Source organism: Andrena cerasifolii, chromosome 4 (genome assembly GCF_050908995.1).
Source record: "Andrena cerasifolii isolate SP2316 chromosome 4, iyAndCera1_principal, whole genome shotgun sequence".
In the NCBI taxonomy this organism is placed as follows: Eukaryota; Metazoa; Arthropoda; class Insecta; order Hymenoptera; family Andrenidae; genus Andrena; species Andrena cerasifolii.
Genome location: NC_135121.1, coordinates 7,892,975 through 7,907,993, shown reverse-complemented (window position 1 = coordinate 7,907,993; position 15,019 = coordinate 7,892,975). Strand labels below are relative to the sequence as shown.

At 44.5% G+C, this 15,019-nt stretch overlaps 1 protein-coding gene across 1 annotated transcript in view; it reads right to left on the bottom strand.

Annotated features, from left to right (window-relative positions):
* Positions 1-15,019, bottom strand: part of LOC143367713 (pikachurin) — a 175,210-nt gene that overhangs the window by 36,602 nt on the left and 123,589 nt on the right. Inside the window, exons 6-7 of the mRNA XM_076809824.1 lie at positions 10,461-10,662; positions 292-436 (exon numbers count right to left, since the gene is read on the bottom strand). Coding sequence (XP_076665939.1) covers positions 292-436; positions 10,461-10,662 — 347 coding nt within the window. The remainder of the gene's footprint in view (positions 1-291; positions 437-10,460; positions 10,663-15,019) is intronic.

Sequence of the window (15,019 nt, the reverse complement as noted above, 5' to 3'; positions counted from 1 at the left end):
AGAGCAGGGAAACTACTAATTTCTAAAAATGATGGACGTAGATTATTGGATCCAGGTGCCTCTATTTTCATTCTCCGTTTTTAGTCACGCGAATAAGTAGAAGACTTAGCGCGGTCTTGAGAGCTGTAGACACTGGAAAGGTTTAGTAATTAATTACTTGGCATGTGCATATATTAAACAGCAGGTCCTCGAGCTCAATTTCATCGAAACTCGCTCTTCCCTTTTTATCTCGAGGCACCTACGCGCCGTCGTTCGATTCAACAAGCGTCTCTCGGAGGGTGGCATCCTTACCTTCGATCTTCCCTCCACGCGTTTCTCTTGATTCAGCTGAATCCAGGCGTCCCATCGATGCCTGTAGACAGACAGGGTGTTCCATTCGTTCAGTCTGACTGTTTGCGTGCTCCTGACGGTGCCGACTCCGCTGCCGCAATCGAACCTTTGAACAAATAGGACGATTACGTCGACCTCGTTCTTTCATTCAGTACAACGAGCCTTCTACCCTTGGAACGCTCGAGGGGGCTCAAACGTTTTTTCGATAAGTCGCCGATGACTTTGTCAGGACCTCTCGAAGATCGAGTTCATGATAAGGGCGCGGGGGGAGATTATGAATCAATCGAGCGAGGACTTAAGGCTTCTTCAGATGAGACATTCAATGGCTTGCAACCGGTGTTCGAGACACATTCACTGGACAACTGTCCCCCAAATAGATAGGAAAAGAGTGGTAACGTGGATCCTGGACAAGCAATCGTAAACCGCAGAAGTATCTTATCTGGAAAAGGTCACAACTCACTTTATGGGCACGAAAATTTCATATCAGATTCCTATATAATTACGACTCCTCGAGTTTGTAATAATTCTGTGGGATTAGGAACCCAGATAGAATAAAAGGGAGCCCGGACTAAGAGACCAGGGAGAGTCGGCGTAGCCGTGGTGGCAAACGCGACTGATCAGCACGCGGGCGGCTCGGGTTCGATCCCCGACGTCCTTGACTCTTTTTCCGTGGTTCCCGAACACGTAGGAATTACTACATCTATTCCTACAATTCTAACAAAAGTGTCCCAGGGGTAAGATAAAGTGAAAGATATTTATTAAAAGAATATAATATAAGAAGTGAATAACAATGGAAATTGATGATGTGTCGTCTATCACGCCGTACATGCAACTGTTTTTCGTCTCGCGAATCGCGATCACCGCTTTTCTGGCAACCGTGGCAACGCATCGCTCTACGCATTCTCTCCATTACACACTCTCTCTCCATCAACTGATCAAATACTTGCGCTAAAACTCTCAAACACCACACAGGTATAAAGGTACAATCTGCTACACAACGAAACCCAGAACGAAATGCGATTCCCTTTTCCCGGTAATAATCATTCATTACGCCGTCACCGCGAGCGTTCTCACGACGCTGAGACATGTTTCAGTGAACGCGCGAGCCATTATTCGTAAAGCATATCTCTCCCCGAAGAGACTGCCTCGCGTTCGTCAACGGATCCTTAGCGAGCCTCGCGTAAGATACTCGACCGACTTCGTCCCGCGTGAAAACCCTTCTCCTGTTTAACCTGTTCCGAATTTCCCGCGAGAAGCGTAATTCGAGATAAATGGGCCGCGCGATGCACCGGGGAGAATTGTCGCGACGCGCGTCGCAGCGGAAATTAAAAGGCATTATCTATTAACTATTCCATAGCGCGGACGCCGATCGGAGGCGGAATGAGGGATTAACGCGGGCGCGTACCGTGCAATTGCGTCCCGCGAAATTTCGTGAAAGAGAAATTCATCGAAACGGACGACGCGATTCGTCGCTGGAATTACTCGCTAATAGCGTTTCGGTCTTGCTTTCACGATTATTCGTGATTATCTCGCGATCTTTGCGCCTCCTCGTTACGGCAAACCAACGACGTGGGTGCTGGGAAAATGGTCACAGTGATTGAAATTTTGGAGAAAAGAATTCTAGTTTCAGATGGTCTCGTTGGTCTTCGTTTCGAGCACTTTGGAGTTGTGAGTTCGAGGCAAATATGTGGGTACCTAATTGCATTATCTTCTCCCTAGTGCTTTCATCAGAGACATGTTTCCCTGTCGCTAATAGAAGATAGGAACATTCAAGGTGGTCTAGGCAAGTGGAAGGAGCGTTCTCAAGGAATTCTGAAGCTTCTTAAAAATACCTAGCTCTTAAATGCTGAAGAATAAAATACTACGTCATCGTGGTTGCAAAAATTGTGAGGGCAGGTTTAAATTTCCCTCGCTGAGAATTATCCTGGCTAATTACTCCGCTTATGATTAAGGGCCCTCGGTTAAACCCAGGCAAATGGGCCGTGCTAGCATCCAAGGAAGCCAGTTTATCACGTTGCCGTGCAATAAAGTAACTTTCGCGTACCATTAAGCGGCGATCATCATAATTACTTACACTTAATTTACAGACTAACACTGAGCGCGCGCGGTTCCCGCGACTGGTGCCGCGAGCGCTACAAACAACCGATGCTTTCCTCGATTCCCATTAATTTATTCGCGCGCTATTAGTCGTCCTCCCCTTTTTCTTCCCTTCAGTCTGCTCGGCTCGTCTCGCGGCACGATTCCGCGCGAGCCGAACGAAAGAAGGAAAGTTTCCTGCTTAGTCGCCGAGTCTTCGATTCCAAGTTTCGGTGATCATCGCCGCCGGGGGATAAACGACATGTTAATGAGAAATTTTAACGAGTTACACCGCGCTCGCCGTGAATCTACGCGGTTGAAGTGCGCGCGTAATTAATAGCCGCGTCGCTCCGCGAATTTTGAGCTTCAAACTGACGTGTTTCAGGTATGATTGTCGGTTGATGCGGTCCAATCTCTTCGCATATCCATTAATCAGTGTGGATAGCATTTGAGTAACTGGGTTCTAAATGGTCCCCGATTTTATTCGTACATTCCCGGGTAAGTTTCAGATAGAGTTGGGACTTTAGGATTCTCTCAAAAACTATCCAAAGCGAATCACTGTCATGGCTACCGCATTTCCATAACACGTTCGTAATCGAACACCCGGGCGCTACCTGAACCAAGTTCGGCTGCGCGTTTTGCATGCGACGGGCTCGCTGGAAAGCCGATTAGCGAGCCAGGAGGCGGATAACTCGAGGCTAGAAGCCGTGAAACAGAAATTCAATTTCGGTCATTGTTGCCCGCATATCTATGAGGCTGATGCTTCTTAAAGTCCCACGGCGGGATAAAGGAGACCGAGGAACGCACGGGGATTGCCCGCCTTCCGTTCGAGAGCCGTTTAGTTTCACCTAAGAACCACTCCGCGGAGAGGAGACCCTGGGAAATAATTGAGTGCTCCCCGGGGGCGTATCGCGAGATCCTGACCCTGACCTTCTTTCGGGGTGACACTTTTCTCGCAATCCGCCGGCCCCGCCGCGGTACGCGCACTTGACATTTTCGCGATGACGGTGTGACATATGAGACTTGGGCGAAGTCACGTTCTGCGGCTTCAGGCACGGCTGAGAGCAGTAAACTGCTAAAATTACGGGCACCGTGATAAGTAATTAATTGCCAGGACAGGAGGCTTCGCTTGGAGCTAACCGTATTTCACGATACAGCTATACTTCGTTTCTGCTGTTCTTATTTGTTATTGGTCCTAATATTAAGCTATTAACACACTGGGATATTTCGATCGTTGAGATTGTGGACAGGCGTGGAGATACCTTAAGGGGTTATACCTAGACAGGTGGCCGAAAAAGCGCGAATGTTTGTGAATTTTTTTTGACAAAGCGGAAGTATATATTCTTACAGAACATTTTGCATTTAAAAGAGCAACATTTAAAGAAAATTTGGTAATTTTTTCGCCGAAAAATATTTACGTTTATAATGAAGTAACAACCGACATCCAAGAAGCATTTTTTTAAATTTGGTTTTGCGGAGAGCACTGCCGTTCGGAACCAGATGATCCAAAATCAAAAAACAAAAATGATTTCGTTAGTATATTAATGTATCTTCCGATTGAGGGAGAGAATTTTCCGAAATATTAATTTAGAACAAAATAGCGGCTATTTAAAGTTGAAATCCTGATTTCTTCGTGCAACAATCAAGATTTCAACTTTAAATAGCCGCAATTTCGCTTATTATACAGGGTGTCCCACTAAGGAGTGGACAGCGCGATATCTCTTAAAGTATTGTCGATAAAAATATAAAAAAAATAGGGAATTGCATGGTTCGAGGGGGCCCATTTATTAGCGCGAACGAATTTTGTTTTCGATTATTATTTTAAAAGATACGATGGTCAACTTCGGTTTTTCAAATGGAACTATTTATTTTGAAGACCTGAGTTGATAGTGCGTTCCAAGACAAATTCAATAAGCTTTAATGTATACACTTTATTTCCACTGGTTTTTAAGATATTGCGCTTGCAAATTTACTGATTTTCACTGCAAGAAACCCCTCTGGAATGGCAAAAACCGGGGGCGGTCTTACTGGCGCCACGGGTGGCACTGCCTGTTGAAATGGATACTTACCTGCCAAAGGTCTACGCCAGAAATGGCAGGCCCAAAGGCTGGACAATTCTTTTCCGTCAGAAATGCTACTTCGGTAGGTATCGTTACTTTTATTTCGCACTTGCTTCTACGCTCGGATGGCCGGTTCTTTTGGGAGGGATGCAAGTTGGATTGGTTAGGTTAGGAGGAGTGAAAGTTGCTAGACTAAATTTCAACCATAGGGAGCAGATTGTATCAGAACCAATCCAACTTGCATCCCTCCCAAAAGAACCGGCCATCCGAGCGTAGAAGCAAGTGCGAAATAAAAGTAACGATGCGCTTCTGGATACCGCAGATGTACCTACCTAAGTAGCATTTCTGACGGAAAAGAATTGTCCAGCTTTTGGGCCTGCGAACCCTGTCGTAGACCTTTGGCAGGTAGGTATCAGTTTCAACAGGCAATGCCACCCGTAGTGCCAGTAAGACCGACCCCGGTCCTTCCTATTCCAGAGGGTTTTCTTCCAGTGAAAATCAGTAATTTTGCAAGGCATTGCCTGTTGAAACTGATACCTACCTGCCAAAGGTCTACGACAGGGTTCGCAGGCCCAAAAGCTGGACAATTCTTTTCCGTCAGAAATGCTACTTAGGTAGGTACATCGTATCAGAAGCGCATCGTTACTTTTATTTCGCACTTGCTTCTACGCGTTCATTTGGAATGCAAGTTGGATTGGTTCTGATACAATCTGCTCCCTATTTTTTTTATATTTTTATCGACAATACTTTAAGAGATATCGCGCTGTCCACTCCTTAGTGGGACACCCTGTATATGGCTGAAATTTTTTTTACAACTAAGTGAAATGTTAATAAATACTTGTGAATAATATTCATCGGTGAAAACTGTGTAGTTTTTTTGTGCATCGCTCCTAAAGAAAGGCAAAAAATTGGCCTTCTAGACGAGAATACCCCCTTAACACTTTTTGAGATTTCATTACTTCTAGATTCCCAGAGACACACGTCGTCAATTACATCTAAACCTCCCTCCCTCTACTTCTACATATAAATCCTGACACTAATTGTAAGTCTCTACTTCCTCTAAGGTGCGCAAAAAGAGCAAGAAGCTCAACAAATACCGAGATACACCTTCCAGCTTCCAAAGGGCTCGATCTTCGTTCAGGAGGTCACCGGTTAAACAGTTTCTTCCCTCGACACACGATATTCTCTCGCACGGGCGCGCGAGCGTACGAACGGCCGAGGGAACAGCCACGGTACACACACACAGACGCACACTTGTACGCGTACCAAGTAGCACGTTTCCTTTAACAGAATCTTTTGGCCACCTTCCAGGACCCAATTTCTATTTTTGTCCGATCCTCCGCTCGTAGGATATTACTTCCGTTTCGAACACGGCGCCCATCCGCGCGGGCCGGTGCATGTAACCGTAATGCGGACATCCGTGTACGTGAAAGTGATTCTTTGAGCCCCCGACGGGGTGGATCCGCTCTCGAAAGACGCCCCAGCCCACCCCCGCACACCATCGCGGGATACGTGTACGCGGCTTAACCGAAGAAAAGGCTACTCGGATCGGAGATAGGTAAGCCGGAAAACTCGGGCGGCGAGATTTTGTTCCGTTCGCTGAAAGCGAACGGTAACTACATACACGTATAGGATAACGGCGGATCCTTCTTTCACATCAGGTTCGCTCGCGCGAGAATTTCATTTCGACTGAAAGCCCGCGAAATCTTCGACATTTCCGCGGAGAAAAGCGCCGTTTAAGTGGCATCGAAGATTATTAGCGGATGGAGCTGATATTACCGATTGGAGCTTCGCGAGAAGGCTACCGTGATCATTGACAAAACGTGTTTTAAAGGATTACAGCTGTCTGAGCGGATTTTCGAGGGCGAGGTGGTCTCTCTGGGGGATTTTGGCAGTGCCCCATTCAGTATACACTGCCTTTTGAATTTCCACCCCATTTGGCAGTTGAAGTCATGCTCGTCGGGACGCTCTGTCTTCGTTGAGCCTTCGATTCGTCACGCGGCTTATTCTTGCACACTTTTCCAGTCATTAATGCAGAAGCGTTCCGCGTCGATGCCCGCTTGACAGAACGATAAATCCCCCGGCCAGTCGTTTAGCGTCCGATTAATGAATTATGGAAACGACACCGTGGAACAATGTACGATCATCCCGGCAGTATTGAATAAATTATTACACGAACAGCTCGGTCGGAGGAGCTTCTGTGGACACGCGTTTCGATCATTTCCAGTCATCTCGGAAATTAACGAGGAATTTTCCTGAACAAGCCTTTCCTTCTACCTACGTTGCAGGAAAATGTAATTACTCCACTTAGACGTAGAAAATTCTACTACTATATCATTCATAAAACTTTTGGTTCCGTTGCTCGTAATTCGAGACCGTGTACTCGCGATGGCGGTGTTAAAATTCCAGGGAAGTATACATTATCAGCAAGATTTCATCGCATAAAGGGTACAAGACAGACGAGGCGGGCTCTGCGTCCGACGCACAGTGGTACATAATGACATTATTTGTTCAAATCACCCTACAGGTCGTAATTTTTCAGAAAACTTGACGATTTTTTTTCAAATTCTTCGCAATTGTATTCTCTATCGATCTGTCCGGCTGAAATTTTGAATTTCGTTGCTGATTTTTTTATATTTAGCGAATTTTACAGCACTTTTCGAAGATCAGTATCTGTGGGCTTTTTTGGCCGCCTGTTCGGAGTTTAAAGTCAGATTTTCGAAATTGCAGGTGGTGAATCCAATATGTTGAAGCAAAATTTCAGAAAATGGGCTTATTCGGAAGAAACATAGTGCGTCTAGATTTTCAGAGACGCTGATTACGAATATGAGGTAATTATTATAAATATCAAATTTTTTATTTCTACCACGAATCTAATACTGTAGATCAAATTGTAAAATTTAAAATGGCGTATGGACATTCGTATTTTGACAAATTTTTACGCATCTCATAAATGTGTACGTGATTTTGCATATTTAAGCCTATTCGTCTGTGTTCATACGCGTTCTAATACTTGACTTTTCGGATTCAATATTAATGAGCAAGATTTTTAATGTTTGATATTTTAGAAGGCCTTATTCACTTAACATTTTACCCCAGTTGCCTTTAGAAATTCGATTTTGTTACGTGCAATCTTGTTTGAGCAGCAGGATTTTTGCTTCTGGAAGCAAATCTCTGATTTCTTGTTTATGTACGTGTTTAAAAATATCAAACATTAAAAATCCTAATCATCAATATTGAGTCAGAAAAGTCAACTACATTCGTCATATTGGATTCACCACCTTCAAATTCGAAAATCTGACTTTAAATTCGGAACAGGCAGCCAAAAAAGCTGACAGATACAGATCTCCGAAAAGTGCTGTATAATTCGTTAAATATATAAAAAAAAATCAGCAACGAAATTCAAAATTTCGGCCGGACAGATCGATAGAGAATTTAATTGCGAAGAATTTAAAAAAAAATCGTCAAGTTTTCTGGAAAATTACGACCTGTAGGGTGCTTCGAACAAAAAATGTCATTATGCACCACTGTGCGACGTGTTGACAGGGAAATTTTCGCGCCATCAACGGAACTTCTGAATTTCATAAATCGTCTGTTACTCCGCCGGCAGTCACGGGTTATTAAGCTATAAACGAAAAATTAGACCCCGTTTGGAATTCTTAATTAATGATCACGTCAAACTCTCGCGGAACGACCCCCCAGTACGTTACGCGGATAAAGTGTCCCGTAAAACTTCCCCGGAAAACTTCGTCGTTCCCGCGCCTTCAACGTTAGCAAAATCCACTGCCAGCGAACTTCATTTATACGACACCACTCCCGGCCCTTTGCAAGCTGGATTCTATGGAGCACGAGTTGAAATTTCATTTGAATATTTTTCATAGTTTTTTGAACGCGAATCAAGCGAACTGTAATATTCCTACTAAGAGAAGAAATCGGTATGTCCTATCAGAAGACCAGCTTTGAAAGTTAATCGACTCGGTGCACTTAGCTGCTCGCTAGTCTTAGAGATCTTTCAGCACGTGTAGCTACCAAGAAGTATATATCTTCAGAGATCAAAGTATGCCTGCACCAAACACAAGACGACGCACAGTGCTTCGAGTATACTACATGCTAGCTGGACAAAATTATTTTCTCGCGGTATTGGGTTTATATGGGGTTCAAATTGTGTCACAGTTTATTATTTCACCAAAAATATCAATAAAATAAAAATATGACTAATTCAATAAAGGAAAAAGAACAAAGCGACAGTAGATATTGTGCTTTAACTATAATTATCAGTTATAACATTATGATTATTTCTGTAAGTTCTAAGTTTTCTATGGAATTTTAAAAAAAATTTCGAGCCACAGTTGACTCACCTAACATAAAATGGCTATTAAAACAGTATTTTATTATATGTTCCACGTCGTTCCACGCTACAAGGGTTGAATGTACGGAAAGTAGAGACTTTTTAGTTTTTTTAATCACATGATCGATCTGCAGAAATTTGCAAAACTATATTTTGTGAATTGTTTTCACAGTTGTTATATTTCAGACTCTATACGTATTATAGATTAACTATAACTATAAGTGTGCCTTATATCTATTAATTTCTTGTTAATTACATTACATTACATTATAGAGTCTGAAATATAACAACAGTGCTATCTCTTCTGCCGAGCGTCGCACTCGAAAAAAATTCACAAAATATAGTTTTGCAAATTTTCGCAGATCGATCGTGTGATTAAAAAAACTAGAAAGTCTACACTTTCCCTACATTCAATCCTTGTTGCGTGGAACGACGTGGAACATATAGCAAAACACTGTTTTAATAGCCATTTTATGTTAGGTGAGTCAACTGTGGCTCGAAATTTTTTTAAACTCCACAGAAAGCTCAGAAATTACAGGAATAAACATAATGTTGCAACAGATAATTATAGTTAAAGTGCAATACTGTCGTTTTATTCTTTTTCCTTTACTAAATTAGTCATATTTTTATTTTATTGAAATTTGTAGTGAAATAATAAACTGTTATACGAATCAGGTTTGTTTCTACCAATTTGAACCCGTATAAACCCAATACCGCGAAAAAATAATTTTGTCCAGCTAGCATGCAGTATGCTCGAACCACTGTGCGACGCGTGGAACCAAGATCGCAAAGGTGAAATGTACATCTGAGCGCTACTCTATTCGAAAGCTAGTTACGCCATGTAGCCCTGCAAACGCAGGCCCAGACACAGGGTCCTATCGATGGAAATTAGACTTCATTCGTGTCGAGACGAGCGCGGAGAACGGAACGACACTGTCTTCGAGCCGAGTTCAACGCAAGTTCCGCGGATCGCGCACCCCGCCCCCGTCGCTGCGACAACGAGCGACGGTGTATCGCGGTAAATCGAAGTAAATCGCGGTCCCGCGCGAATCCTTTGATGTCCTGCCGCTAATAGGGCAATGAAGTCCCGGCGAAACTTTGGTTATTGCCGGCAGTTGGGGAAAGTTGCGAGGCATAATTCGGCGATGCACGTGGCAGACGGAGCGTGGCGTGCAGCGAACACCGGGCTCGTTATACTGTTCCGATCGATCGACTTCTAGCATCGTCCTCGATTTTAGGACGAACGCGTTTATCAGACGGCAAGCTCGCGTTCGACTCGCTCTTTCGCGAGGATTTAATGACACGGTGGATTTTATGATACCTAAGAATCTACGATTACCTCTGCGAGGGCAAGTTCGCCGCTCGCATTCCATTAAAAGGCGCAACAAATCTGAACCGTGCTCCTGAATTTCGTATGCAGTTATTCGTTACGAGCAATTGCAGCTGGAAAATTGGTTATTCAATGTAGATCGATCTTGGAAATGATCCTGAAATTTGAGAGGTTCGCTTGTCAATTGTAGAATTTCCTAAAATTCGGGTCCCATTATAACACCCGAGGGTTTTGGTACGTCGTCCCAGTTCCGTGGCACAATTATCCCGACTACACCCTTTAAGCGGCTGGAAGGTTTATGACGTGATATCGTTACCTGAATTCGATAAAGCCATGATGCAATATCAAGGCCATGAAGTCACCCTGGAGATCGTCCCTCTCCCCGGCGAGAAGCAAAATTCCGTCCCACGCCTCCGGGCGAAATTCCAGTTCTAATTGGACGTGCTTGTAAGCAGCCTTTAAAGCGGGGAACGCTAGCCAGCCGGAGCCTGTGAAACGGGGTGATCTCACTTCAGCCTCTGCAAGCAAAAATTACCATCGTTAGAGGGGAAAAGGGGGCGGGGAGGGCCTCATTATTCTTATTATTATTATCGTCATTGTACATCGAGCGTGACACGCGTTAGCGCGACGTAAATGCGCTTGATAAATCGTGCGACCCGCTGCGGATTATTCGCGGACATCCTGCTCGCGGTGCCCGTGATATTATCAACGCCCCTGTCGCAATTTCGCAACAATTCTGCTTTCCCTTGTAAGCCGTTTCTGTTGCATTAATGCACCGTGCCTGCCCCGTGGCAGCACGTTCCTTCGGGTGGCCCCAAGGTGTCTCCAGGCAGCATTCGTGGTCCGAAATTTGTGTTTTAAAAGGAGCAAATATTGCTGTATCTTTCCTGCAATTTCATATGAAATTTATACGTATAATTTAACCCTCTAGTGCATACGCCTGCCTTAAGGCGGGCACCTGTTTAATCCAGGAGTTGGGCGCCTATAATTTTTTTTCTCAGAATTCTCAGTTGCCAGCCTTAAAAGTATTGCCACACCGCACATATTCGCCTAAGAAACATGCCAATCTGACGTTTCGATTTGACAGAAATCTAGTTTGAAGTGCATTTTTGAGCCAAGCATGCTGCGAAAATTATTTGGGAAAGTAAAAAAATCATATAAAATACATCCCGACACCGTACAGCTAAAGAAAATTATTGGTAAGTAGTTTGTGTAGTAATCTGTCGAATTTAATATAGATTTGAAAGCGAAAAATAATTTACACCTGTGAAGTGAGGCTTGGCCGGTAACCGCCTTTTCATCCCCGAATTAGACTAGTCTAATTTTTCCAACTGAATTAAAAATCTATTCACTAGAGGCTTAATGGACGCGTTTCTGGCCGATGCAATGGATTTCGGTTGCAAGTACAAGTTCGACGCGATGCAAGGATAATGCAGAAGCTTCGAATCCAATAGCTTCCAATTCAGTGTATACAGGTGTATAGATTTCGTTACGTGCATTCGTTTTAATTACCGCGCCCCCCTATTAGTCTGAAGGGTCGCCCACGACCCTTTCAGCCCTCCCTCCGATCTCCTTGGAGCAGCCGAGGAAACGAAGAAATATGGTTAAAGTCAAGGGTGACGGAAGAGGGATAGACAGGAAGCCGGGAATCGAGAATTCCAGGGACGTGCGAGGCTTACGGAACATCCGTTACCGTTGGCGATGCGGAGCCGACTATCAGTCAAAGGGACGGTGCGGTGCAGAGGAGGAGAAGGGCCTTGCTAGTAGTACAAGCGGGTGTAAGGGTGGCGATAAATCAGCTCGACAAAGGGAATGGAAAAACTTGCGCCGGAGGAACATGGAAATAGAATAACATCCACTGATCTTCGCAGGCGGTCGTATAATAGAGCTTTACTTGACGAACCGCACTATACTTTTGTGGTTGTGAAAAAGAGGGAAGTTCGCGAGGAGAAAACGTGAACAGGGGGTTACGGAGTCGGATTGACAGGGGTGAAATGGAGAGCGACCTGGAGGAGCAAAGAGGGAAGCTATGAAGAGTGGAAAAGGAAGAAAAGTATAGACGATACGCAAGGGGTGAAAAGAAAAGTCGCACAAGCACGAGGAGAGAAAATACAACTCCATCTTCATTCCTCCTTCCATTCAAATTTCATCAGATTCATCGGGTATTCTACTTATCAAACAGAATGCCGATTCACAGAAGCGACCTTGAACTGCCAAAATCACCCACCCTTACCGCAGAAGGGGCCAGCAATTTCTGACCAAACATTTTAGAAGCGCCGTGTATGCGCAACGCGGCGCGTAACGAACCGAAAAATCGGATTGTTTGTATTCCAGCGGAGGAAGAAATCAGCAGGCATCATTCCCGCAAAACGAATTCAGCGTTCAACCGTTTACCGTTCTGGTGGTCAGCCTTCATTACCGCGACGAATTCGAGTCAGGCTCCGGTGTTCCGCATTTTTAATCGTTCGGCGACGGCCACCGAAAAAGGGGTCGGCGAGAGTAGCGACGGTTTAATGTTACTCCGAAATTACGGGGTACGACGAAGGGCTAATCGAGCGAAATGGATCAGGCAATGGCTCTCGTTTGCAGGCAGGGGCGCTCCTGCTGGCCGGCACGTGTGACCGCGATGCACTTCCGCTCGTGCCCTCGCATTTTTACCGTCCACGACGAAACGGACACGACGTGCTTGCTCGCAGCCCACGAGTTTATACCATTGATTATCGCGACGCGACGGGACACGCCGTCGATTTTATTGTTTATCCGTATTAACTTGCGAAACGCGCGGAGGAGGGGCAGGCGAAGAACCGCTGGATCTGACCGACAAACAGGGAGATTCGTCTCAGGATCGCTTTGATTCCCCGAGACTGCCGCAAAGGATGGTCTGTCAAGATGAACTGCATCCATGGAAACGATCGGTTCTTTGAGGATACTAGAAGGAGGGGGTGCTTTGTGGATTGTTTCTGTGGCAAGCGGAGATGATGAGAGTAAGTTAACAATTCTGAAAAGTCGGAAACCGCCTGCAGGTAAGGTACGTATACACGACGACACTTTTGTGTCTAGATGAAGTGTATGCGACACTCAAAAAATTTTTCGGAAGATTGGAAACTGCCCAGAGCAGTCCGCGACACTGAATTTGACCTATCGGCGCGGGAGTTGCAGCTAGCTCTAGCTAGACACAAAAAGCACTTGATGTAGACACCAAAGTGTCGTCGTGGATACGTACCTTAAGGGAAGGTTCCGATCTATAAGTCGATTTTTTTATTTCATTTTTCGAATGTTCAACCTTTTAGGAATACGTGTTTCAAAGGATTTGTTGGAAATCGTAAAATTCCCGAAGTTATAGGCATTTGAGTAGCGGCTTATGCATGAGTAACACCCGGCTACTCGGCACTCACGTAAAACTTTAAACGCGTTTTTCTCGAAACAGGCTTCTCAAAACGGTGTGACCTATATCTCCGAAAGTTATTATCCGATTCGACTGGAACTTTTTTTACTTTGAAGAATATACTTCTGGCTAGGAGGGAAACCAGAAAAATACAAAAATTGAAATTTTATAATTTTCAAAGGCGTTGAAAGGACGAAAAATATAGGGGGAAAGTGATTTCAAACTTCATGTGTCGTTATTTTCTTAAAAAATGTAATTTTTGCATTTTTTCTGGTTTCCCCCCTAGCCAGAAATATATTCTTCAAAATAAAAAAAGTTTCAGTCGAATCGGATAATAACTTTTAGGGATACAGGTCCCACCAATTTTGATCATTTTTTTTGACGCCTTGACTTTAACGACTCCCCAGTGCCGTCTGCAATGATTAATCATAAAACAAAAAATATATTTCTATAACTTAAGACATCTTTAATACAATGCAAAAAGTCTCATTAAATGATATATAGTAGTTTTCCATTAATTAATTCCTAAAGATCGCCTATTTTTTGGGGCTCTAGACCGGAACCTCCCCTTAAGTAAAGATAAAGCGTAAGAAAGATGTTTATGAAAAAATGATAGCCGTTTCGTCAACCTACAAACTTCCTACCCTCAATTTATCAAAAGCTTGACTGAACGAGAATCGAAAGCTAAGTGTATATCAACCGCCTTATTAGCTGCGTGGTTTACTGGGATTTTTCAACCGTACGATATGAATAATCGCTTGAATAGGACCGGCAACCTCCGTTTTACTGTTCCACACCTATGATCCGTGACTTTGGCTGGCGGCCAGGAGCAGTTCCTCGCCGGTTGCCTCAATTAACCACTTCAGTTGCCCCGGACCACGGGGTGCGATTTATCGCCGGCGAAGATTTGCAAGCCACGCTGAACAGAAGAGTGTCGCAATCGACAAGTTTCCGCGCGACCTCATAGCGTTGTGGTTCACCGATTCCATTCCGAAAGTTTGATAGAATCTTGGGAACTGTTTGACAGACACTGGTATCTACGTACAGGGAAATCGTGCAGCCTCGTAACAACCTATCCAATCTATGTTTGCGACTTTTATAACTCACATAATCGATAAGGACCCTCCTTCTCCCGCCCCTCCAACATCTTCCGATTCAGCACTTGCTTTTTTATTATTCGAAGGGGGTGAATCCACGCGTCGCGAATTTCATACCGAACCCGGAAACCAGCGTCGACCGACAAGAAGGGTAAACGAAACTCGCGCTTCCGTAAACTGAAGTAAAGTTCGACGCCTGTTACAGGCAATCCGACCTGTAAACTCGAGAGTTTCTCTTACCTTTACTCATCGACCCTTTCATCCCTCTCTTGCAATGCGAGACCTCTGTATACGCATCCACCCCCGACTGTTTCGCTCGAATGCCGAATAGCTGCGATGGGTCGCCCCATTAACGCGGCTCGCGCCCCCCCCCCCTTGTTTAACTCGGCGGAC